The 26,890-nt window shown below is 43.5% G+C and overlaps 1 protein-coding gene across 1 annotated transcript in view; it reads right to left on the bottom strand.

Moving 5' to 3' along the window:
• The window catches only part of TOPAZ1 (testis and ovary specific TOPAZ 1), a 1,918,280-nt gene that overhangs the window by 1,605,643 nt on the left and 285,747 nt on the right, over positions 1-26,890 (bottom strand). Inside the window, exon 3 of the mRNA XM_086942092.1 lies at positions 5,543-5,616. Within this exon, the coding sequence (XP_086798218.1) occupies positions 5,543-5,616 (74 nt within the window). The remainder of the gene's footprint in view (positions 1-5,542; positions 5,617-26,890) is intronic.

Genomic DNA, 26,890 nt, shown 5'->3' with positions numbered 1-26,890 from the left:
GGTGGAAGATCTTTTTGGCAGCGATAACACTAGGCGTGCAGCAGCATTTTGGATACCTTGCAAACGTTGAAGACATCTCACGTTAGCTCCCAGATATAAGGCATTCCCGTAGTCCAGCCTGGAAGTCACCAGGGCATGGACCAGGGCCCTTCTTGCTGACACTGGGAGCAGGTCGAGTGTCTTTCTCAGACAACGGAGAATGCCAAAGCAAGTACCAGCTACACGTCTAGTGTGATACTCAAAAGATAGTTTTGAGTCCATCCAAATACCCAGATTCTTGACCTGTTCTTAAGGTTGAGGTAAGGGGCCCAGGGTCTGGGGCCACCATGCGGATGTCCAAACAGACGGAGACTTGCCTACAATAATCACCTCCGTCTTGTCTCCATTTAATCTGAGACAATTGTTTGACATCCAATTAGCCAAGTCTTGCAGGCAGGATGTAAACTGACTAGCTGCCTGCTCAGCTGGCTGAGAAAGAGCTACAACCAGCTGAGTCATCCGCGTAAGTCACCACAACAACCCCATGTTTATCCGCAATTGATGCCACTGGGGCAACATAGAGGTTGAATAAAGTGGGACTTAGGCTCGAGCCTTGGGGAACTCCTTGGCTCAGGGCGATAGCTCTGGACCTATGGGGCCCCTGCTCCACACAAAAGCTGCGGCCAAGGAGAAAGGACTTCAGCCAGTGCCACGCTTTGCCAGCAACTACTCTCAGGCGCTGTAGCAGAGTGTGATGGGCCACAGTGTCAAACGCGGCACTGAGATCTAAAAGAATCAGTGCCGCAGTTTGACCCTCATCCGCATGCTTCCTAAGCATCTCCGTGGAATAGAGGAGAGCCGACTCTGTGGAGTGGAGAGCACGGAAGCCAGCCTGGGTGGGGTGATAGAGTTGTTGGGTTTCAATGTGAGCCGTAAGTTGTTGGTTCGCCAATTTTTCCGCTATTTTGGCGATGTAAGGGAGAAGTGAGATAGGCCGTAAATTGCTCATTTGAGCGATGTTAATCTGTGGTTTCTTCTTAAGTGGAAGTACCACAGCCTGTTTCCATGTCGTTGGAACCGTGCCAGAGTCAAATGACAGTGTCAGGAGATGCCTGACATACGGCGCTAGTGTCTCCATATTGCTTCTCAGAATTTTGGCGGGTGCCGGATCTCTAGGAGAGCCTGATTTTATACTTCCAGCCACCTTTTTCAGTTCAACAATATCAGGAGTCAGAAAAGCACACAGCTTATCTGTGGCTGAAAGTCCCTCATCCAGCAGGGTTTGGTCGCTGGAACCGGCCCTGGCTATGTTGGAGAAGGCGGCATATATATCCAGTACCTTTTTATTAAAGTAGTCAGCTATCTGATTACAAGATTGCACCGAGGTAGCTGCTCTTTCTTCCAGACAGGCCAGAGAGGATAATTCCTTATATACTGTGAAGAGTTCTTTGGCGGAGCAGTCGGCCTTAGTAATCCTTTCAGTATAATAATCTGCCCGTGTTTTCCTTATCAGAGCATGGTACTTTTTAAGGTTCAGCTTATATTCCCTCTCATGGTCTGGTGCGTAATCCTGTCTCCAGATTCTTTCGAACCGCTTACATACGGTCTTAGCCCTTTTTAAGTCCTCATTAAACCAAGCCGCGGATTTAGTACGCCGCATAGGTCCCCTATTAGACCATGGTGCTGTAGCGTCCAAAGCAGCATGGATGCGTCGATCAAGTGTTTCGCACGCCCCATCAATTGTTAGGCCCAGACCTTCCGGTGGTCCTCCCTGTTCCAAACCGGTCTTGAAGTCTGAGGGGGAAAACCTAGCCCACCGCCTCTGTAGCTTGCGAGTACCATCCCTTTTCCCTTGGAGAATTCCAGGGGATTGATTATTCTGAAATGGTACCAAAAAGTGATCCGTCCATACCATTGGTTCTGGGGGATCAACTATGAGGGAGTCCCAGTTACAGAAAATAGGGTCTAACGTATGCCCTAGTCGGTGTGTGGGCAGTTCCGATTTAAGAACTAATTGCAGAGTTAGTAAATCATTACGGACCTCTTGGGCCAAGATGCTCAAAGCATCGTTAAAATGAAGATTAAGGTCACCCAACAACAGAAATTTCTCATAGCGCAAAGCTGGGGATAATATATTCTGTGTCAGACTGGCAGCAAACTGATTGCTACCTCCAGGGGGCCTGTATACTAGGAGGCCTTTTATTATATAGTTTTTAGAGACAGAGAAAAGGTTCCAGCCTCGCTATCTGATATTGAAATGGCCTCCAGAGTACATTCAATCCCGTACATAATTCTCTTGCTAGCTGAAAGCAGAGCAGAATTGCTTTTAGACACAGGGAGCTGCATGTTTAGCAGCTCCCTAAGTCAGAAAGCAATGCCGGTTCCTGCAGAAGGCAGGGAGCGGGTAGGGATCATAGGGGCATTGAGGCTCTCCCAGGGTCCCAGTGGAGATAAGGCTAGGCCCCTGGAGAGGGGGTCCCAGGGCCAAAATCAGCCAATGGAGGGGGTCAAACAACTATCCTCTGTCTAAAAAAGGCCAAACTCCCCCCCTCACCCCCCCCAAAATTATATAAAATAAAAGGCCTGGTCCCGGGGCTGAATTCAGCCAGGGGAGGGTGGCCACGCCCACCTCCTCTATTACAAATATGGTGGGCCCCAGGCATGGGGTCCCAGGACCAAAATCTGCCCAGGTTGTTGGGGGGGGGGGGGGGGGGGGGGGGGGGAGAGCAGGCAGCCTACATCCGCTAATAAATAGAAAAAAAAGATTTGTAAAAGGACTGCCCAGGGGAAGTCACCCGAGGCCCAGACCCCTTTGTCAACAACTCTGCAAAAGGGCCTTCTGGTGCACAACATGTTGGGTGATAAAGTCCCCTTGACTGGTGAGGGTCCTTGGGGGCTAACAACCCCTACTGGTACCTCCAGGAAGGCTCACACAGCAGGAATGCTGAGACGTCGGAGGTCATGCCCCCTTTCTTAAAGACTCTGCAAACACACGTCCTATCGCACTAATGGTTGTGGGATGAAGTCCCCTCGGATGCAGAGGGGCCTTGGGGGCCAGCAACCACTCCGAGAACCTCCAGGAAGTCTCACACAGCGGGGTTGAGGAGAGGTCGGAGGACACCTCCCTTTTCTTCAGTACTATGCAAACGCACCTCCCATCGCACTAATGGTTGTGGGAGGAAGTCCCATTGTATGCGGAGGGTGCTTGGGGGGCCAACAACCCCTCCACTAAGTCCCACACAAAGGCATTGTGGAGAACTCTGTGAGGCCCTGCCCCCTTTCCCCACCACTCTGCAAAAGCGCCATCTGGTGCACTACTGGTTGGGGGATGAGTCCCCTTGGATACTGAGGGTCCAAGAACCCCTGCCGTTACCTCCAGTAAATTTCACACAGCGAATTGTCGAGAGCTGGTCAGAGGCCCCGCCTCCTTCCTCCACCGCTCTGCAAATGTGCCTAGCAGTTAATTAAACATAGAAATTCACATAAAAACAAATGTTAATAGTAAATTATAGTTAGGAAATAGAATTTAAAAAACCTTTGAAATTCACTTTAAAAAACCAAAGGTTACAGGTACGTTATAGTTGGGAAACACAACCATAGAAATTTAGCAGTTATAGTTACCTGAGCTAACTATAACTTCCGCCCCCATAATGCACTGCTTATGACCTCACATATAACATCACTAATGACATGGTTGTGTGATGAGTTCTAAGAGGATTTCAGTCTGTGAAAAATGGTGATCCTCTTCTGGGAACTGACAAAACATCTGTGAGCAAAACCAGTTTTCTCTCTTGGAAACTAGGGTTGGTGTTCCAGAAGCCACAGTGAGGACATGTCTTCAATTCACAATACTCTTTCTCATTCATGTAAGGAAAAAAGCCTGGCATGGCGAGCTAACGGTGAACTCACAAGAGCAACAGCAGTTTATCAGGTGATTCTATTTCCATACTTTTCTACTGCAGGTTCTCCACAGAGTTCCAATGGACAACCTGCATGCTCTCATTCAGTATTTCTGAAATAAAGTGGACTTCTGAACGCCACGGTATTGGAATTGGAACTTCTAAATTTAAAGCCTTGTCTAAGAAGCAGGCTGAAGGAAATGAGCACTAAGAGGTTAACGCACATATGAAAACAAATGTTTTAAAAATGTGTGGGGATGTCCAGAATCCCTTTTCCACATCCATTTCCACAGACTATCCATCCTCTCAGTTGCTTAACACTTCCTTATTTTAAAATAGGAGTATTTCGGTAGACAAAGATAATGAGCAAACCTACTAGTAGACATCGCATATAAAGATGAATAGATGTGTGTTCCCATGTGTAGTGAGACCATCGGAATGAGTTTCTCCTTGAACGTTTATTATGGTTTCTTTTTACTTTCTACTCCCATTTGTCACTATTTGAATCTCCAATCATGACACTACATTCAAAATCATTTTATTTAGCTTTCTACATTATAAAAGATTTTAAAATAAATGCCAATTGTCTAGATGTCTTCTTCTATAACTTACATGACTATATTCAAAGGATTTTTTCTTAAATAAGTAACATTTAAATCAGATAGAAAAATAGGACAGCTATTTTAAAATAATGACAATTGTCATGGGCTACGCACTCTTCAGAGACTGAAAACACTAAAACCTGGACATGAACAGTTTTGGAGACTCTTATTTAAAGAATATGTAGCAACATAGATGAGAACAAATTACATGAAACTTTTCAGCTTTCTACACAGGCAAGTGAATGATTCTTAAGCTGTATTTTCCAGAGACACTTCTCAAGGGGAATGAACATTCTGGGAGTTCAGTGAAAATTCTAGGTCTTTGCAAAAAGGCTGTGATCTTTACAGATAGATGGTAGAACACTGCCATCTTTACAGACGGATGGTCAGTGAAGAAGGTGTGGTGATATGAGATTTGACCCTGAAATTGAGCTTGTCTCAGCAATAAGCTAAAATGTCCAGAGTAGATATGGCCTGGCCAAGCCCCAAAAAAATTCAGTATTTTAAAATGCAATAACTTTCTGCCATCATGCTATAAGGAGCGTAGCTCATGTTAGGACTTTAATCATCTATAACCAGGGCCACTGGAATTATGCATCAGGGGAGCGGCAAATTATGCAGCAGAGTGGAGTAACTTATGTGGAAGGAAAGGTCAAATTATGTGGCGTAATGTGGCACATTTTGTGACAGTAATACTTAGTTCTTTTTACATTTTAACTCTTGTTAACACAGTCTGGGTGTTGGTTGCACCTCATTAGTACCAATTTAACTCCCAAATACAGCAATAAGCAACAGAAAGGTGGCCAGTCAATCTTTGCAAAGGGCCTTCCCCTGTGCAGCAATACATGTCGCTGCGATTTTAGTACTTTTTGAACCGTTTGAACTTCAAACTTTTTTTTGGTTAAATCTGAAGATTATACAGATTATGGATTATGTGGCAAATGCGAAAAATCTATAAGTAAGTGAAAAACATTGCGCCTGCACAATCACATAATTCCAGTGGCCTTGTCTATAACCTGTATACGCAGATCAAAGTATTTATGCTTTTGTGCATTTTCTTACCTGTGAACAAAGGCTTACAATATCCGATTTCACAGTTTATAGAATCTTCATGTTCTTGGATTGGAGAATCTGCACTGTAAATCAAAAAAACTGTTTACTTCGATATAGAGGACTATAGCTAAATAATTAAAGCAAAACTGATTTGAAAATGTTGTATAAATTAAACTTTTAACAAATTGCACTGGTATGCACTTCAACAGTAAATGCTTATTAATAAATAAATTGGTCTATAAATCTAAAGACCGGTTGTCCGTCTCAAACAATGGAGACACAGAATTAACTACTGCACTCTTTTAGGACTAGGCCCATTTACTTACGGTATTCACATGGGGCATCTAATACAAGTACTCTAGGGTCATCAGTTGTTTCAGGAACCCTGGGCCAGGGATGATGCACTACGCAGTGGATTTGCCACATATTCTGTCCCTGCAAAGTGTGTGGGGGGGGCCGTCTGGGGGATTAACCATTTGGGTAGGTGCCCATCTGGGGTGCAAGGCTAGGACACTGAATACGCCATCTGAGGACATTCAATGTGTCCTTTTAGAGTGGCCGAATACTGTTAAACTAGCTTTGGTAAATGTATATTCCAGACCTGTGAATCCAACAAAGGAATCTTGAACTATAGATGAGCTTTACTCATTCCATAGTTCCATCCCGCAAGGTGTCCTGTTCGTGGTTGGGGGCGACTTAAATTCCCACTTTGAGCCGCTTCCGTCTTTGATGGACGGAGCGTCAATGGAAGAGGACGACCAGTGGGAAATTCCACCGGAGGCTGGCCCACCTCCCAGGGCTTGGACACCATTAGTGGTACAAATTATGGCTCCGACTCTTAAATTCTCTATCAGGGCATGTAATGGACGCTCAAAATCAGATATTCCACTTAAACCCACATTTAATAGACTAGGGCAAGAGTCACGTCTGGACTAAATTTGTGTTGAGACACGAGCATGGGACAAGGTCATCGACTTTGTTGTTGCGGAAAGAACTGAGAGCGACCACAATGCATTGATCTTGGAATTCTCTATGCCAGGGGTACCTAATACTGACCAGATGGCTAATACCCCCCTTGAATCCAAGGCGCTCTTATCTAATGATAGAAGAAGGGTCAGATGGCAAAAATAGTAGAAAATCCTTAAGACATGGCTGAGCTCTTTGCCCAGATCGTCCCGGTACTCCAAGCCATGGCCACTCTATTTCCCAAACCCACCACACAGATACTTATAAAGAACTGGGGAACCTCTATTCGGAAATGACACAAAGTGGCGGAGGTGCTAAACCCCATAGTGCCCAAACGGATATCTAAGGGGAACAGAGCATCATGGTTCAACTCGGCCTGTAGGAAGGCAAAACTTGACCTTCTGGCGGCCATAAAACAACACAGCAATAGGGCACTGATCAAAGTAAAGAGAACCGAGTACAAAAACGACTAACTCAGTGCGCCAAGGTGGAATGGGACCAAAACAACTGGACCAATATGTTGGCGGCCTTAAAATCCAGAAATTCACAGAAATTCTGGCTGATTGTAAAAACGGGGTCTGGTGATCCACCAGCAGTTGAAGCTAACATTGCTGCCACTGTGGGAGGACCATTTCCGTGCTCTATATGAAAGAGCCAATATTGATCAAGATGGGGCAGTAGAGGGCGCTTCTCTTTGTTCTCCTTCCCAAAATGACCAGGACGACTTCTCGGAGGAGGAGGTTACCGCAGTAATCCTTAAACTCGCAGCTGAAAAGGCACCAGGCTTGGATAAACTTCCTGGAGATCTTTTTAAATGTGAACCCAAGGTATGGGCCCCTTATCTCACGGTTATTTTCAATGCAGTTCTGGGGGGGATGGCGGTGCCCGGTACTTGGCTAGGGGCAGAGATTGTCCCTATTTTCAAAAAGGGCTCACCTCTGCTTCCGGCCAACTACCGGCCCATCAGCCTCATAGATGTACCGCAAAAGATTTTTGCGAGGCTGATCTTCAACTATGGACCAGATCTTTCGTTTGACACGGTTATGTTGGAAACCGGTGAAGATTGAAGGGGGTAGCCTTTATACCGTGTTTGTAGACCTCCGTGCGGCTTTTGATTTAGTCCCGCAGGGGAAACTGTGGTCTGTATTATCTGACCTAGGCATCCCTCCCTACCTCCTAAACATAATCCGGCGGGTCCATGCTGATAACTTTGCACAGGTGAGGTGCGGCAAGAATGGCGCACTTTCGAATAGATTCCCCGTTGACAGGGTTGTGTCTTGGCACGGACCCTGTTCTGCCTCTACGTCAACGGGGTAATCGGCCACCTGAATGCGGGGGCGGATAGTGACGCCCCAAAGCTTGCAGGCAGCAGGGTGCCAGCGATTATGTTCGCGGATGACACCCTGCTGCTGTCTAAATCCCATATGGGGATTCAACGTGTTCGTGACGGTTTTGGGGCATTCTGTCATGAGCATGGCCTCGAGATTAATGCTCTTAAGATGGAGTTCATGATTTTTAACCCTCCATCAACAACACGACCAAATCCTAGTACAGGCTTGACCAGATTAGAAAGGGTTCACACATTTGAATACCTGGGGGTGACTATTAATGAAAATATGACCTGGATCCACCACGTATTAAATCCCAACTTAAACTGGCCCAAGTAGCTGGGGTATAATCAGGCTGGCAAACAACAACAAATCTACAGTTAAGCCGATAGGCCCACCACTTGAAATTTATAGACTCCAGGCCAGGGGTGTGGTAACGTATGGTGGTGAACTCTGGGGTCACAAGAGTAGACACAAGTTGGGAGTTACTGAAAAACACATTTCTAAGGCAACTCTTAGCCCTACCCCAAAGTACACCTCTCTTGCCTCTGAGGCTTGACCTTGGCCTCAGACCGCTTGACGAGGACTTGGGTTTCAAACCTTTAGCTTACTGGCAGAGGCTCTGGACAACTCCAGAGCTTCATAATTACAGGATGGAGCTACGGGAAACCCTAACCCTTCCAAATTCGGGGAAAATGCCGTGGCTCACCTATGTAAGAACTGAACTTGGGAAACTGGGGCTCCATTCACTATGGTCCGAGCCGGAGAATGCCTGCCCCAGGGTTACACGTTAAGAATCTAGCAAAACTGTATCATGAATACAAGCTTATGGTTTCTGTACAGAATGCGCAGATCGGAACCTTAACAGAAATATTCTTAAGAATCAAGGATGTTTATCAATTTGAGCACGTTTTAGAGGACATATATCCCAGTGCTACTAGGAAACTGTTTTTGCAGTGGAGGTATGGAACACTTCCAACCAGGAGTTTTATAAGCAAATGGAGTTCTTCTAATTCGAAAAATTGTCCTGGCTGTGATAGTGTCGAGGAAAACGATTTGCACATACTGTTTTTCTGTCCAGCTTACTCCAAATCTAGAAGACACTGGATTGTTCCATACTGTAAAAATTTGGGTTTTAAAAATTGTATGCAGGCGTACAGAATTTTTAAAACAGGTTTAGCAAGTGTGACTCTTTGCTGTTGCCAAATTTTTAGAAGCCATATGGCGTAAGCAAAGGATTTTAATACAATTTGAATGAAAAATCATTTGCTTTTATCATCACCAGTAGGGATTTTGTTACCCGAATATACTAGTTATGAGAGATTCTTACATTTATAAACTGTCTAATATCTATACTGTGTTGTTTACGGGACATTGCCATCTTACTTCCTTGCTCCTAAATGTCAGACTGTAAATACAACTAATTGATATGTTTTAACCTGTATGTATATTTTTATGATATCTTTTATGGCAAATCTTGCCGAAATAAAGGATTACAAAGACAAAAAAAAATGATACTTCCACACAGGCTTAAATCTCACTGTTTCATGCCTCAATTTTCTTTTCTCAGGCTAAAAAATAACATATGTAGTGACAAATCAAGGGGTCACAAGGACTCGCAGTACACAAGGCACAGAGTGAGCACATTCTACTCAAACTCATATCTGAATCCCATTTAAACCCACCCAAGGTAAACCCCGCCAGTAATTCCACAGTTCAGTCATTCCTGCTCTAGTACTTTACTAGAGTGAAATCCAAAATCTGAAGATTTTAGCTAAATCAGAAAAAGTTAGTGCACCTCTGGAAATCTGTCAAGGCCATACGCTTGGAAATTTCCAGGAATACAATTACGATATGATGTTTTTATTACTCTATATATGGTAGCAGTGGAAAAGCCAACTGTACTTCCTAGATTAGAACAATATATAGGATAGGTAAACCATACAAGAAGTTTATTCAACATAATTTATGAGGAAGGGTGCCTCACAGATTGCACTATTGCTACCCACTAGATGCACACAGTGTGTAAAAAGCCACGCTCAATTAAGACATGAAAAATCCGGCACAAACGTCCATATAAAGTTCATAGGTAAAGTACCAAGAATTTACACATATATAAAGTAAGGAAACAAATTTAACTAATATTTAAATTGCAAAAGCACAATCAATTTATGACCACAGACATGACCAGAAACAACAACAGGTATAGACTTGAGGCAAGGGCAAGCAGAAAATAATAGCTGAATTGGTGTGAAGCTGAAATTGTAAAGATGTACAGTTGAGCGCAGCTTGTGTGGTGATTGCAACAGCCAACATGTTTCGCCATAGACTGCTTTTTCAAAGCCGTAAAGTGTCCATAAAATATGATAAGCATCAAAATGATGATATTGCAATATATACAACTTACCTTCCAATTATTCAGTAAGTATACATATAAAATACAGGATTTCATTAATTGCAATACAGGATTTGCACTTGCGTCATTGTTTGTAAATGCTCACTGATTAACGTCGGCAGGACTATTCGGTGCCTTAATTACATTTGTTTCCTTACTCTATATATTTGTAAATTCTTGGTTTTACCTATGGACTTCATATGGAGGTGTACGCCAGATTTTTCATATGATGGTATCATCGGAGTAAGACACCAGATAAAAATAAAAAGCCAATAGATTTTGCCTATGAGGGATCTATTAGCTTTGGGAATACATTTTCAGCCAGGTTGTACAGCAGCTCAGCAGGGGTCACATCACAGTGCTTTTTTTCTCTTTACCTTCAGTCATGTTGCACAGTAACTGTACAACATGGCTAAAATAAACAATGACATAACCAAACAGCTCTTGTGTATGTGAAAGCTATTTGGCAGGCTATGTCAATTTGTTTTTTTTTGTGCCCGGACAGAGCAGGAGGCGGCAAGATGGGGGCACAAAATGACAGATGGCGGGATGGTCAACCAACAGGAGGAAGGGAGGTTGGAGCAAGTGTTATGTCCAGACAGGCAGCAGCATGAACGCAGGAGTGATCAGACGAAAGGGGGTTTAAGAAGAAGATGATGGAAATACCAGACAGCACACAACAATCCATGGTGACTGTTCAAAGCTCTAGCCAGTAGTGGCCTCACCTGAAACCCTCACCAAGAACCGACAGCACTGAGTTTTCTACCATTAAAGTCACAGTAAAGCATAAAACACAACACACATATCCCCCTATGATCCACCAACAAAAAGAAAGAAATGGAAAACAGAACAAAAACATAAGTACCACCAAGAATGTGACTTAAGTGCTACAATAAACTTAAGACAGGAATCTAGCCTTACGAACAATTACACTAATTTGTAGAACAAGTTATACTCTGCATCTTTGACGAGAATTGCTACAATCAGGGTGGAAAAAAATGCAAAGGTACTTAGAAACAGCAGTGAACTGTACCGTAGGGTGAGCAAATCAGATAGCATTTTACAGTCCCAAAGTGCCTCCACTCTGACCTATCAGAGATGCCATAGCAGATAGTTAACAAGGAAGGAGGAGTTGAACAACATGGGAGTGAGGATGGATTGGCAAGAGGAAAGGAAACTACCAGTAAAAGGAAAAGCAGGTACTGAAACTAAGAGGAAAAAACTCAGATGAAATTGCAGCATCTAAGCGAGAGTCTAAGCTGAACGAGTGTGCAAGGTGAGAGTCTCCACTTCTGCAAGGCTTCCACAGGAATCGCACGGGAAGTGCGAGCCGAGTGCACATAGCAGACTAGAGGCTGCACGCAGGGACGCTCAAGCTAAGGTCGAGAGCATTTCCTCCCAACGGCCCTCCACTGCTAATTTCAATGAAGTAGAAGGTTTACTAGAGTTACAGAATCCTTGTAACTTCAATACAATGAAAATGAAGATGACACAACCATAATATAATTTGTAAATTCGATAGGCACATAAAATTAATGAAGTTGGAAGTGTGCTGTCCAGGTGTAGGAGAGCTTGTCGCCAAAATATGTTCTGTCCAGACTTCAGAAAGCACGAAATCCGGAGCGATCAGACAATGGGTTTAAAAGGTCTATTAAAATACTGGACAGCGCACAACAATCCTAGGTGACCCCAAAGCTCCAGCCAGTACTGAACCTTGACTGGAATCCTCACCAAAAACCGACATCATAGATTGTTCTACCACAGCAGTAAAGCATAAAACACAACAGTCAGACCATGGGCCGCTGGAGGAGGAAGGTTGAAAGAAAACAGCAGCAGGGGGAAGAAGGGAGTAAGCAAATTAGGACAGGATGGGGCAAAAAACAACGAACAGTAGGAGGAGGGTGGGACAGCAGAGCAACACAAGGGAGTGGTGGGCAGTGGGGTTTAGGCAAGATAGCGGGAGGGAGCAAACAAAATAATGGACATCAGGGCGGCTCGATGGATTGCACTCTTATAGAGTGCAAGAGTGCAACAAGTAAAGTTTTTTAAAAATACCTCCAGAAGCATGTGCTCAGTGGAAGGAAACTGGCCGCCGACAGGAAGCTGTAGTTGGTCCATGCTCTACGACAGGGACAAACACCAAAAGAAAGTGCAAGCAGCAGGAAGCTGGAGGCGTTGCCAATTTAAGGCAACATTTTAATAGTAACAATATTAAATATGTTGGTTGCCCTTTTTGTTAAAGGACTTAAACCATGTTCTTTTTTAAGCTGATTGGTATTAAAACTGCAATTAAGATAGCCAACGCCATTATTCTTATCTTCAAAGTATTTATTGAATTACCGGTGAGATAAAACGGTTACACTGTCCTGATAATGTAAATGTTCGCTACTGTTTATTTAAAACATTTTAAAGCCTTCTTGCATTTATTTCATGTTATTGTATGGTACATTTCTGATGACATTTTTTAGAAACTTAAACACATATATAAGACTGTGATAGGGACTTTTCAAACAAAGGAATATCTTGTTAAGTGTGACAGGCTTCCAAACAGTAACAATAAGTGTGATTGTTCTACTGGTGGACCAGATACTGTTATACACATTATGCTATTTGGCACTCTGGCCTGTAACCACTGGCTACTTCTTTCATTAAAGCTGAAAGGCACTTGTACGTAGTTGAGGCTATGTCACTCTAAGGGTAGATGATCAATTGATCGTTCGTACAGTGTACTTCTATTTATGGTTTGAAAACTCTACTACTCTTGGAAGACTAGTATTCAATTTCTCAACTCACATACCCAGAAGCACAGGTGTTACATGTAAACAATAAAATAATGTAAAAACTTTGATTGATTCCTTCAAATTAACCGTTACCAATGACAAATGTATATGTCTCATATTGTGTCTCTCTGATGTTTTTAATATTGTGCGAAACAACCATTTGTACTGTTTTTAATTGTTTTATTGTGACTGTATACGTATGAGTAATTGTTGAAAATATAAGATTACATTTGGATTGCATACATTTGTTTTGGTTTTCCTTTCAAGATTGGTGGAGTGGAATTTTTGAGTGCTTATGGGTATGTGAGTTGAGCAATTGAATACTAGTCTTCCAAGAGTAGTAGAATTTTCGAACCGTTAATGGTATCCTGACTTTTGGAATAGAGGGGTCGCTCATGTGTTTTTACATACTTTTATCAATGGTCAGCATGGCCGAAAGTCAGGCAATGGTGCTAAATACTGATCTATAAAATGTTAATGTGCCTCAGTAATCTAGAATGCGATGAATTTGTATGTGATTGGTGCTATCAATGCACCATTAGGTACTTGTGTAATGATTATGTTGTGCATTGGGACCTACTAGACCTCAGTGCTTTTGCTCCGACCATCACAAGTGTATGTTTCAACTGCTTATACCCAATGTGACTAAGTTAACTTACTTATATATCCCCTGTATGTTGAACCAGGGTGCCCAGGGTTAAAGTGTAACTTCTTGTTGTGTCTCTACAAGTAAAGCAGGTCTCGCAGCATGCCACTGCAGAATGGCAGAGCAGGTTTGAACTACTAACTCAACTTTGGCATTTCAAATAAAGGCAAACCCAAACCTTCCTTTTTAATAAATATGTCACCCCTAAGGCAGACCTAACAAGCCCTAAGCTATGGTGCTGTATATTTAAAAGTAGGGCATGCGTTTTTATATTTATGATTTATTTATTTATTTTGAGAGTTTTATATAGCGCGAACAAGAACCTTTCGTGTATCAGCGCGCTTTACAAGAAGGATGTAGGGAGCAGATACAAATATAAAAGCAAGCATTTGTAATGCAATAGGTCTTGCATTAGGAAAGTTTGAGCTATTGGTATTGTAAATGACATTTTTTATTTAGGTGTTGGTTTTGAAAATAATGAAATTAATAGCTTTGTCATTTACAATGCTAATAGTTTTAACTTTCGCAAATGGGACACCTATAGCATTTGTAATGCAATATGTGTTGTATTTACGGGACTTAGATGTATTGATATTACAAATAAAAATGGCTTTTATTTTTTTGAATAATTAATACTTAAATAAAATTTATTGTAATTTATAATGGCAATAGCTTTTGTAAATAACTTTTGTGAAGATTATGTTCATTGTATTTCATTGTGACGAAAATCCAAGAACAGAAGCGAAATATTAACATCTTTTTGTGACATTTGTAATAAAGCTTGAAACATTGAGAGAACATATTTGAACTAGTTGTTGAATGGTTGCACAGATTGATGCTGCGGTGGCGACGAGTGATGCTGTGGCGTTCAGTGATGCTGTGGTAGCGCATAGTGATGTTGTGGTGCCCCTGAGTGATGCTGTGGTGGTGCTGAGTGATGCTGTGGTGATGCGATAGATAGACAGAGTGAGGGCGATCAATAGATAGAGTGATGGAGATAGAGTGAGTGCGATAGAGAGATAGAGTGAGGGCGATAGATAAGCAGGTAGGTAAAGTGTATGTATGTTGCATTGAGTAGAGTGTAAGTATGAGGTGTGTAATTATATGGCACTGAGTGGTGTTATGTGGAGTGTATTTACGTTGCATTGAGAAGAGTGTAATTATGTGGCGTGTAATTATGTGGCACTGAGTGGCAATATGGGGAGTGTATGTTGTATTCAGTAGAGTGTAATTTTGTGGCATGTGTTAGGGTTAAAGGTACATACACTTACTGTGCACGTCACATCCAAGCATCCCCTGCAACTTTCCCACCTTCCAGCAGTGCTCCAAACTGCCGCAGTCCACAGCCTCGGCTTTTGTGTTGAGATTTATGAAACTTCTCTGGTTATGCAGAGGGAGATGTCTGCACCTCTTTGCCTGCAGCTGGAAATGCCAATTTTTTTTCAGATTGAGGTCCCTGCGCGCCCTGTGTCTGCACGTTGAGATGTCTGCACTGGTTCGAGATAGTGAGGTCTGTTAGTCTGTGCTGGCACAAAGATTTACCTGCTCCCTTTGTATGCCAGCATGCAGAACTGTCTTCCACTCTGTGTCTGCGGGTGGAGAAGTATGTACGTCTATGCTTGCAGAGGGAGATGTCTGCCCACTATGTCTGCCATTGAGACGTCTGGTCTTGTTCGAGATTGTGATGTCTGTTCGTCTGTGCCTGCACTAAGATTTCTCTCTTCCCTCAATATGCAGAACTGTCTTCCACTCTGTGTCTGCAGGTGGAGACGCCTGCACGTCTTCTTGCAGAGGGAGATGTCCTCCCGCTACGTAACGTCTGCCATTGAGATGTCTGGTCATTTTCGAGACGGTGATGTCTGTTCCAGCACTAAGATTTCTGGGCTCCCTCTGTATGTCAGCATCCAGAACACTTTTACTTCGTGTCTGCTGGCGGAAAAGTTTGCACGTCTGCGCTTGCAGAGGCAGCTGTCTGTCCCCCCTGTCTACCCAATGAGATGTCTGCCTTTCTTCGCTTGCAGGTGGTGATGTCTGTTCGTCTGTGCCTGCACTAGGATGTCTGTGTTCACACTGTATGTCAGCATGCAGAACTGTCTTCCACTCTGTCTGCAGGTTGATGTGCCCGCTCTTCTCCTGTAAATATTGATGTCTGCTCATCGCAGATTAAGCTCTCCCCTGCGCTTCCTTGTCTGCACATGGACTTGTCTACTCTTCTTATCTGCCTGTAAACAAAGATGTCCGCATATAGAGATATGACCGTGTGTCTATGCAGGATTGCGATGGTTGCACCTCCCTTGCTGATTTTGGTGTCTGCATCTGGAGTCCATTCTGTGCATATAAAGGTATCTGTGCCTGCATACGGAAACATCTCTTCTGTTCCCGCAGATGGGTAGGTCTGCTTCTCTTCTTTCGCTTATGGTGATGCCTATTCATCTGCGGACCGAGATCACTAAGTTATATGAACCGTTTCTTTTGTTGAACTTTATCATCTGGTTGTACCCTGGAGGGAAAGAGCGCATGCACAGTGCTCTTCTCTGCTGGCAGCCCGGAGCCCGTGTCAGAGAGGATAGTTATCTCGAGGCGCGCTTTAGTTTTAGTAGCTATCAATCTCCCTAAATCAGCAGTGTTTCTGCCAATCCGGTAGCTCCATTTCCAGTACCCCTTCAGCCCATACCTAAACGCGCAACTCCCGGGGAAGTAGCTTCATAGCCAGCGCATGCAAAGGCAGGCCTGCCCGTGCCCCTCCCCCACACACCCCTCTGAGATCCAAACGAGACTTCTGGCAGTGGCATGGGCTGCCTCACCGGCCACTTCAGCACAGCGAGGCGAAGGCGCCGTTCTCGAGCACTCTTTACAGCGGGCCATAAACTTGGGACATATGTATCCCGGTTTAATCCGCAGCAAAGCTGCACTCAGGTTAAGGCTGGGCGTTTACTACTGTGAAAGAATGCCCATAAAAGGGAGGCTTCAGCTAAGCAAACATTCTCAAACAAGATATCGCCGCATAGATGCCAGTCTCCCTGTGTGTCCAAAAGAGGCACCTAAACAATTGCAAACAAGCACACAGCAGCCCAGATATCTGTCCGCATTGGAGACAGGGTGCAGTCTTGGCAGATGAGGAATGCACACTTTTTGTCTGGTGTGGGACTTGGGCAGGAGGAACAGGCTGCCAGCGAACACGGAAGACAGCGAAACCGAAAGCAGCCGGGGCTGAGACTGAGAGGGCGGGGGCTGCCCGCGCATGCGCACTCTTTGTTATGGCGAGGGAGCCCCGGCGCCAATGCGAAGTGCGGCAACTGAAGTCCCGTGTCCCAGGAGGGGGCCCAGGTGAAGACCAGCACTGCGGAGCTCCCATGCCAAGACTGACCCACTGGCTGCCGAGGGAGAGAGGGGCACGGAACACGCTGAAAGGGACCGGTGAGTGGGGGGTGGAGAGATGTGTGCGAGTGTGTGTGTGTGGGTGCGTCTGTCTGTGTGTGTGTGTGTGTGTGTGTGTGTGCGCATGCGTGAGCGAAAGCAGGGGGAGGTGTGGCTGTGTGTGTTGGAGCTTCCCAGGAGACAGGAGATGTGCACACGCTCATGCGGCCCGCTCTGATCAGATTCTTGAAGATGCGCGTGGCCATCTCTTGTCTCCTGGGAAGCTGATCCAGTGCCTATGGGTCTCTGGCGAGACCGCGCCTTCGCAAGATAATCGCCACGACCTAAAAAAAATATATGATCGAGTCTAGTACACAGAAATAGCTAACAATAGATAGCATAAACATTACAAGGTTATATACATAATTTTTAGAAACATTGTCCCTGACAATATAGTTAATATTTTGTTGAAAGAGGTCTAATACCGGGCAGTAGCTAAAAATCCTGATATAAAAATAGTTCACGTACACTTAGACATGAGGATCGATTTAACTTTTTTCAAAAAGGCAGTAGAGGGGTTCTGTCTCGTTTCTGGGGGTAAGGCATTCCAGATCCTGGGGGCAATTCCTGAGAAGGATCGGTTATATGTTTTTTTCTTGGCAATTCTTCGTGGTTTAAAAATAATATTACTGGAGCTCCTGGTGGATCTGTTACTACACGAGTGACAGTTTTTGTGTTAGATAACTTGGGGTATGGTGGTGTAGGGTCATGTGCGTCATACATGCGATTTTCAGATGAATTCTCGCCTCAAAGGGTGGCCAGTTGAGAGCTCCAAAGTCCGGAGAGATATGACACTTTCTTTTGGAGCCTGTGACTAGGCTAGTCAATGTGTTGATTTGGCTCTTAGCGGGGCCGTCGTTGATCTGGGAAGGCTGCAAAGGGCGACACATCCATATCGGACTCTTAGGATTACTAAGGCTTGCACTGCCTGTTTGAAGTCATACATGTCCTAACAGTAAAAAAAAAAAAAAAATTCGTTTTTGCTGTTAAAAGTCTAGTAGCCTTGTTGGCGAAAGCAGGATTACACATTGACAGCTCAACTACTACTACTAAAGTTGGTATTTCCAGGTATCAAAAGAATGCCCAAGTTGAATTTAACGCAACTTATAAGTAAAAAGCATTTTTAGAGAGTTGCCACTATTGCCCAGGATTTCCAGTACCATTTACAGTTGCTGACCACAAAACAGCCTTCTGCCCACCTGGGGAGAGGTGTGAATGACCTCCAAGAAAAGACACAATAGAAGCATTCTGTTATAAGAAGTGTTACCTCGACCTGGTAGGAAGCCCAAATGGCGAGCTTTAAAGAGGAAGCTGCCTTTGGAGGGCAAATGGTGGGGACACAGGAAAGGGGCTGCTACTTTGTTCTGATAGACAGGTTGGTGTCTGGAACAGAGAGAGGGAAACAGTTGCGAAACAGGTTTTCGAGTGGAATTGTAGTCCTCCCGCAGCCACACCTCTATTGTAACAAGCGCCACACAGCCAGAGAAGGGTTCTGTCATCTTGGGAGTAGCTAGATTATTTCATTCTGAGATAACTAGATACCACTTTTTGCAGGAAGTCATCATTAGGCGGGAGGGGACATAGTTGTCCATTGCCTAGTAATCATTGCATCCCTGAGGGCACGTTGCGGACCTAAAAGTGGCTTCTAGACCTCTGATCAGGTCTGTACCAGAGAGAGAACCAAAGAAGTACTGCCCTGCTGTTTCCTGGAGCTGGCAAAAAGTGGCGGCACCGAAGACTGGGCTGCTCCTAGGCTAACAAAGAGAGGACTGTGCCTGTGGTGCCCTGCTTGAGGAAATGTCATCCCAGAAAGAAGAGCTGAACTCCAAAAGTCAGTTGGCTGACTTCCTGTTTCACCTCCAGAACCACAAACGTTGAAAAAGCCTTCCTTGACAGGTTGGTAGCCACAATCACTTGATCATCACAGACCACAGACATACAGCCTGGGAAACAGAGTTTTGTAGCTCAAGAGTTGAACCAAATCAGTTGGCCACGGGAGAGTCACTGGAGTGTGGTGTGGTCGCCCAAGACAGACACTGGCCTCAGTTTAAGGGAACCGGTGGTTAGATGTAACCGGAGACCAGTAGCAACTGATTATTTGTTGGACTTCGAGGGACATCAACCTCTAAAGCCAAAGTTGCCCCACCGTGTTCGTGGACCGAGAGGTGGCCCCAGGAAGACCTCTGTCAAACAGATCATCATCTTCAGCATCCTGTATCCTTGCATCAGGACCCCTCCATTGATTTCTATAGCAATTAGCCCAGATATCCTGAAACTGTACTGGAGGTTGCTTTAACTGCAAGGTAACTGTGCAGTCAAACATTACTGGCTCCTGTGACTTGCTCCCTGTCGGAGTTGGTTTACCAAAGCAGGCCGGAGTAACCAAACACAAATTTACAAAAGTTTCCAAAGTAGCTGCTAACCACAGTACTCGCCAATGGTTGTTTGCATTTTGAGTGAAAAGTGCTGAATTACGACTTGCTTAATAGTTTATATCTCTAAAACCCTCAGGTAGATTTTGTTCACTGTGATGTCAGAGAAGTAATAAAAAGGAAATTTATTTTTAAAAATTAGTGCTGGATTTCCTTGGTGTCGTGCTTTTTTCTTGTTCACCAGATTTGGTACTTCTAAATACTTTACACTTGTTCCTTTGAAAAGGCTTGATTGCTCAAAGCAACACCTACCCAGGGGTATAGCTAGGGTGTTGCAAATGAAACTGACTTGATCCAAGATATGTTTGTGAGTTTATTACACGGTGAGGTTACATAACTGCACCCTATGATAAACTGCATTTTGTCTCAGGTTCACTAGAGAGGTTATGACGATACAATACTGTTTTCAGTACAGGGTTTTCTTTGTAAGAACCTCATGCGATTTTTCATTACTCGTTACATTTTAAATTTTGTAGTTTGACCTACTAATTGTTTTGCATCTTGCATAAACCACCAGAGAAACTTATGAGGTAGGTATTGCATGCAACCGTTAGAAGTAAAAGTCCCATGTTATGTCATGTGGAAAGGTTTACGAGTTTTTGATGATCTATAATGCAATTTTATAATGTGTTGGTATTTATGGGTTATGTTTATACTATGTATAATGAAATTAATTTTATTTGGTATTTTTATACTGTATGGCAATTTGTTAGTGTCAATGAATTATCTCACCTAAAAAACGTAACTATATTACAAAACATAATCCATACAGTCAGTATAAGGCTTAAACTAGCTGACTAATTTTGCCCAAAAGCATTGCCAACTGACAGGACACACACCTAAACTACCTGTAGATGGTATAGGGTAACTTTACTAGGGAGAGAGCCATTAACAGGAAACAATTACATATTTGATGAATGAAAAACGCTATTTAACAAGATAAAACCTTGGGACCTATCTGCTCACATGACAGTGGTGGGTCATTATCAACTGTAACAAAGGTGAAGGATCTACATGGTCTTATACACAGAAAAACAAGGGGTGGAATATTGAATCTGAAGTAAACTACACCAATCCTTTAGGCCCAACAAGCAGGCTCCAGGAAGTAATCGATGATATTCTATCACGTCTGGCGAGAGCTGGTAGGAAACATCAAAATTTATGTGGTCCGGTTTCTTAAGTTACCCTCTCTTTTACACATTACTTTTGACATACATTTGCATGTGTGACAATGCAGGATAATACTCTCTGAATTGGCTTGCTTGCATTTGCACTTCGTAGACACACTTTCACAACACCTTGAACATTCAATAGAAGGGATAAAGTTCACGGCGCAAATGGCACTGTACGGTAGGCGACACCACTATGAACTTCAGTTACAACCTCACTGGGGCTTGACAAGGCCACGTGGGTGCGGAATGAATATATATATATATATATATATATATATATATATATATATATATATATATATATATATATATATATACTCTGTCACCATTGCAGCGAGCTATGTGATCAAGGCCGCAGGCTTGCGGTCGAAACTTTAATACTAGCATGAATAGGCAATACATTTTTCCTTCTGAATGTACAACGGAGTCTGTGCTCCTGTTTTACCCGGCGAGGTTCAACTGTGGGAATATAAACAAGTATTTTGTCATGAAAGTCGCTAATGATAACTGAACTTCACCCACTTTTTTGCAATCCAAGTATTGTAGAATGAAATTTAATATGGTGATTTTTACTGTGTTTCAATAGAACTTTATTGACTAACGTGTACAAGCAGAAGTATGTTGATTATTTTTATTGTATTTGCACGTAGAGCACTGGTTCCTTTAAAAGAAAATGCACTAACCTTTGCCCATGAACAAGGAGTGACCTAGAAGTTGCAAAATAAACACGTTCCGATACGGAGGCCACGGCTCCGGTGTTTTCTTGCCCGACAAGTGTGTTCACTCAGTGGGTGTGTGTATGTGTGTCAAGCTCACAGTCTTGAGATGCCCACGTCATGGTAAGGGAACAGGTACAGACCATACAGAGTAACAAATTATTAATTGAAGTGCTTTATATATATATCCACCACTGCCGCGCCTTCTCGTTCCCGGGTGCTCACTCCTGCGGTGGCAAGCCGCTCTCCATACAAAAAACAAGGCAAACCCTTCTGATGCCAATTGGAAAGCACTCACAGGAGTACATTTAAGCAAAATACTTTATTGTGCAGACCCCCCCCTGCACTGACAGACGCGTTTCGCCTTTTTCAATGTCAGTTTTTCTGTGCAAACACAAAAGTATTTAAAATAACAATACATTACGTGTCATTCATGGAAATCAAAGACTTATAAAATATTGATGACAAAATTAATGGCGACCATCTCTGAACATGCAAAAAATAAAATCACCAAAGTGCATAGTGCAAGAATACATTTTACAAAAATTACATCAAAATCCAGATATTCAGGGAGAATAAAAATCTTTGCATATACACTTGTGGACAATATTAAGGTCCATTGTTTTGCATAAAATTCATTAATTACAAACAGTTGCTAAAAGTTTAAGTGTTACTAATATATATCAGCCTGTGTATACAGTCATTTCGACAATGTTTTTTCCCTTGTATCAGTTATTCAGCCCTGGATGGGCAACTGTTTGTGAGTTGAGAGGCAGTATGGTACCTATGACTATAGTTTTTCATTTTCAATAATCTCACCATAAATGGTCTACATAGTCATAGCCAAAATGGCCCTTTATTTTAAGTGTACCCACATTCCTCCTCGCTATTAAGCCCCATGGGAGTTTTAGTTTGGAGATCGATAATATATTTCGATTACAAAATCCGGAGTTTCCTGATTATCTCCTCCTCTTTCGTTTTTCTGTATCTTATCTATACAGCAGAATTTTAGGAGGTCACAGTTGCTATGATGAAATTTCTCAAAATGGCGAGCAACCGGGTATGTTGCATTCTTGCTTGTAATGCGCTTCTTTGTAGGGTGTATAGTGCTCCCTATGTAACGTTTGGAACAAGGGCATGTCAAGCAATACACTGTATATTCAGAGTTGCAATTAATGAGCTACTTAATTTCTCTGGTACACCTAGGATCCCCTGGTCCACTCTTAGCGTTGGTAAATTTACCACTGTGTTTGCAGGCCTTACATAGCATGCAAGGATAGAAACCTGCTATGCTCAATTTGCGTGTTACCTTGGGGGCTGAATCATAGTGACTGGGCATTAAATGGTCACTTAGGGATTGACAATGTCTGTATGTTATAAGTGAGAAGATGGGAAGACTATTTTTTAGAATGTTATCCGTTTAGAGGATGTGCCAGTTCTTTTTTAAAGATCTGCACAATGCTGCTTGATTTTTCATTGAAACTGGTTATCATTATGGAGGGGCTGTCCTGTGCGATTTTGCCAGGTCCTTTAGCTATTAGCAGGTCAGTTCTATTGATATTTTCTACTCTGATTTCTGCCTGGTGTAGGTCAGCATTGTTGTAACCTCTCTTCTTAAATCTTAAAAATGCTTGTTCTTTGGCCTAAACAAAGTCTTGTTTGGTGGTGCAATTGCGTCTAAGACGCAAGAGCTCCCCAAATGAAATGTTCTTTACAAGGCTTTGTGGATGGTGGCTCCCAGCTTGCAGGACAGCATTGCCTGCCGTAGGCTTCCTTTAAAGTTGTGTCAATAAGGTATCCCTCTCCAAGTATCATTCCAGATCTAAGTAACACGCCGAGGTGTCACTAATATGACCTTAATTCATTGTTGTTTAGCAATATACTCCTCAGTCGAGGAGTGACTACCGCGCCAAACAACGAAGAGATCATCTACATATCTCACCCACTATGTTATTTTGCCCATCCACTGTTCATGCGGTCCCCCCCAGGCCACGTGCTTCTCCCACCAGCCCACGAAAAAATTCGCGTAGCTGAGGCGTAGCACGTGCCCATTGCGGTCCCGCAATGTTGCTTGTATAATTGACCTGCAAACATGAAAATGTTCTTGTTCCAGCAGTAGATTATCATTTGTTGGAGCCTTAAGTTATGTTTCTGGAATGTCATTAATGATCTTTTATTCAGGAACCATTTTACAGCTGTAATTCCATCTTGATGGTTAATACATGTATATAGACTGCTTATATCAGTCTCAGGAAATCCTGAGTGTCCTGTATGTACGTGGCTAAGTCTCTGATCAATGGTGCTAGAAAAAGGTCAATATATGTCGATGTATTGTCTTGGAGACTATTGATTGAGGCCACAATTGGCCTGCCTTGAGGGTTGGTCAAATCTTTGTGTATTTTAGGAAGGTGTCAAAAGGTCAGAAGGACAGGGGATTTATAGTCGAGGAACAGATACTCGTCCTGGTCCAACATTCCTTCGTCCCTCCAGCCTTGCAATAGTTGGTAATAGGTGGCAATTCATTCCAGATAGTCTGCTCTCTTAAAAGGCACAAAACATTTCCCGTCATCCAGCTGTCTAATAGCTTCTTTGTAATAGTTTTGTTTATTGAAGATAATGTTTCCTCCTTTGTTCAATGGTTTTATCTCTAAATTGGATCTTCCTTGAGTGATTTAATTGCCGGCCATTGTTTTCTGGGGATATTATAATGGCGGTTCTTAGATTTCAAATGCTTTGCCAAATTTTTTGAGTCAGTAATGACCGCCTCATTGAAGACGTCAATGCCGTCAAAGGGAACATGAGGAATCACTCATGATTTCCTTTTTAACTTGCTGTATCCACTGGATTGTTTGATGCCTGCCGCCTTCAGGCAGGTATCTACATTGATATCTTGTTTGTATTTATTGCAGAGTCCAAGGTTTGTAGGGCCATTAGGGCTTCAAGATCATGGCCACTCAAATCAGAATCGCTTACATTATGGCTCAATCGTCCAATTATTTTTTTCTTTTTGGGATGAAGTATAAAAATCTTTTGTAATTTGAGCTTTCTGATATATTTAAAAAGGTCAATGAGAGTCTGTACATAGTCCTATCCCGATGTTGGGCAGAACGTTAGACCAAGTTGTAAAACTTTGATTTGGTCTTGGGTAAGTGATTTGTCAGAGGTTGATGATGGTGATTTCATCTCTGGAATCTGCCATTTGTCCCTCCTCCCTTTGCTGAGAGTTACCCTTGGAGTGGGAGCTTCTTCCCCTTCCTTTCTTGCCCATCTTGTTTTGCGTTTTCTGACTGCAACTATTGTGGCAGAGGAGTCCTTGGTGTTGGTCTTTGGTGTGTTTCCCTTACAAGTTGATATTCCTGAAAATAAGGAGACTCATTGTTGCCGCTTCTATTCTCTGTACTGGTAGATTGTTCCCCTTCTGAGGTCTCAACCTCTTATTCAGAGGTTTCTTTCTTACCGGCGGCAACATCGCCTTGCTGGCTCATCTTTTTTCTTGGGGCATCAAATTTGTGTGCAAAGGTCAGGATACGTCCTGTGACATTGCAGTTTTTAGCTTGTCACTCTGTTTTACATCTTTATTCTTGTCTTCTAATTTTTTTTATTTCTGCCAGATAGCAGATATATAGAGGAGAATGTTATGCATCCCAAGAGTCGGGGGTGCCAAATCCATACTAATAGAATAGAGAGAGAGCCCAAACCTTTGAGGCGGGTAATCTCAGGAACAACAGCACCAATCACATTACCCAATACAGCGTTGGAAAGGGCAGTTGTAGCAGAAGGACATCGGCTATGCAGACGCCCACCATATAAATTTAAAAGCTAAAAGCTAAAAGAACTGTGCTAGCAAAGTAGAACCTTGTGGGCGTGTCTGCGTTGTGCTGTGGGCGTGTGCTGGGGGGCGTGACAAACGCTGGGGGCGTGTTGTACGTTCGGCCCTTCATGCCATGACTCATATTGTGTGCTAATCCCACCCTGCTCCCTTTAAATACCCCTGCACCCCATAATCATAACCCACCCTTACTCTTAAAATACCCCAACACCCTTAAACACTAACCCATCTTAACCCTATAAATATACCCTGTACCCCAAAACCCACACCTATCCCTAAACCCTAAAAATACCCCTGTACCCCCAAACCTCGCCCTGACCCCTATAAATACCCCTGTACCCCAAAACCCAAACCTAGCCCTAAACCCTAAAAATACCACTGTACACCAAAACCTCCCCCTGAACCCTAAAATACCCATGTACCCCAAACCTAGCCCTGAACCCTAAAATACCCATGTACCCCAAACCTAGCCCTGAACCCTTAAAATACCCCTGTACCCCAAACCTCCCCTGAACCCTAAAAATACCCCTGTACCCTAAAACCCAAACCTAGCCCTGAACCCTAAAAATAACCCTGTACCCCAAAACCCAAACCTACCCCTGAACCCTAAAATACCCCTGTAACCCAAACCTAGGCCTGAACCCTAAAAATACCCCTGTACCCCAAAACCCAAATCTAGCCCTGAACCCTCAAAATACCCCTGTACCCCAAAACCCAAACCTACCCCTGAACCCTGAAAATATCCCTATACCCCAAAACCCAAACCTAGCCCTGAACCCTAAAAATACCCCTGTACCCCAAAACTCATACCTATCCCTATAACTATTCCTGCACCCCATAACCCAAAACTATATCTGAACCCTTAAAATACCCAAACACCCCAAAACATACACCTCAGTACCCCAAAACATATACCCCTATACCCTTACTTACCTTATCCAAACATTAAAAAAAACATTTTACCATTCATGCATTTACAACGAATTTCGTTGTAAATGTATGGGTGGTAAAAGCATATGAAATGTAATGCGATGCGTTCTAATGGCATTGCGGAGTCATGGTACTTTTGTAATGAAAGTATGCAGAGTGATGGTATGCAGAAAGAAAGTTGCGGAATAATGGGTGTTTACCCTCCCCTGTAAGTACATTTGTGGCACGGCGGCCCACATCTCCAACATATTCAGCACCCATCGATCTTAAGAAGCACTTCCTCCCACTGGAGTGGGCAGCGGAGGCGGAGGAAGCCACTGCTCATGACTTTCCTCCTCTCGTCGTGGTAGAGGACTGATGTTGGAGACCACCTCTACCTCTGTTAGACTTTCCTCCTCGAAACTGGGTTTTCCCCTGGTTCTTGTTCTGGGACCACTGAGGGGTTTGAACCCTCTGTTGAGACACCTTGCGCTGGTTGGATTTGTAGCAGCGCTTAAATTCCTTTTTCTTCTCCAACCCAACCGCCTTGACAGTGTCCAACTCGGTTTTCATCCTAGTCATCTCTTCGTCAGCGTGCGTCCCGAAGAGAGAGGAACCAGAGAATGGGAGGTTCAAGATGCGTCGTTGTGCATCAGGTTTGAGGCCTGTCAAGGGCAACCAAGATGACCTTCTGGCGCATATTCCATGCGCATACGAATGCGCCGAAAGCACTGCGCCGTCCGCCGCTGAGCTAATCATCTGGTTAG

This window comes from Lissotriton vulgaris, chromosome 10 (genome assembly GCF_964263255.1).
Source record: "Lissotriton vulgaris chromosome 10, aLisVul1.2, whole genome shotgun sequence".
Lineage (NCBI taxonomy): Eukaryota > Metazoa > Chordata > Amphibia > Caudata > Salamandridae > Lissotriton > Lissotriton vulgaris.
Note: the sequence above shows the minus strand (reverse complement) of the source record. Positions and strands in the feature narration are given on the sequence as shown.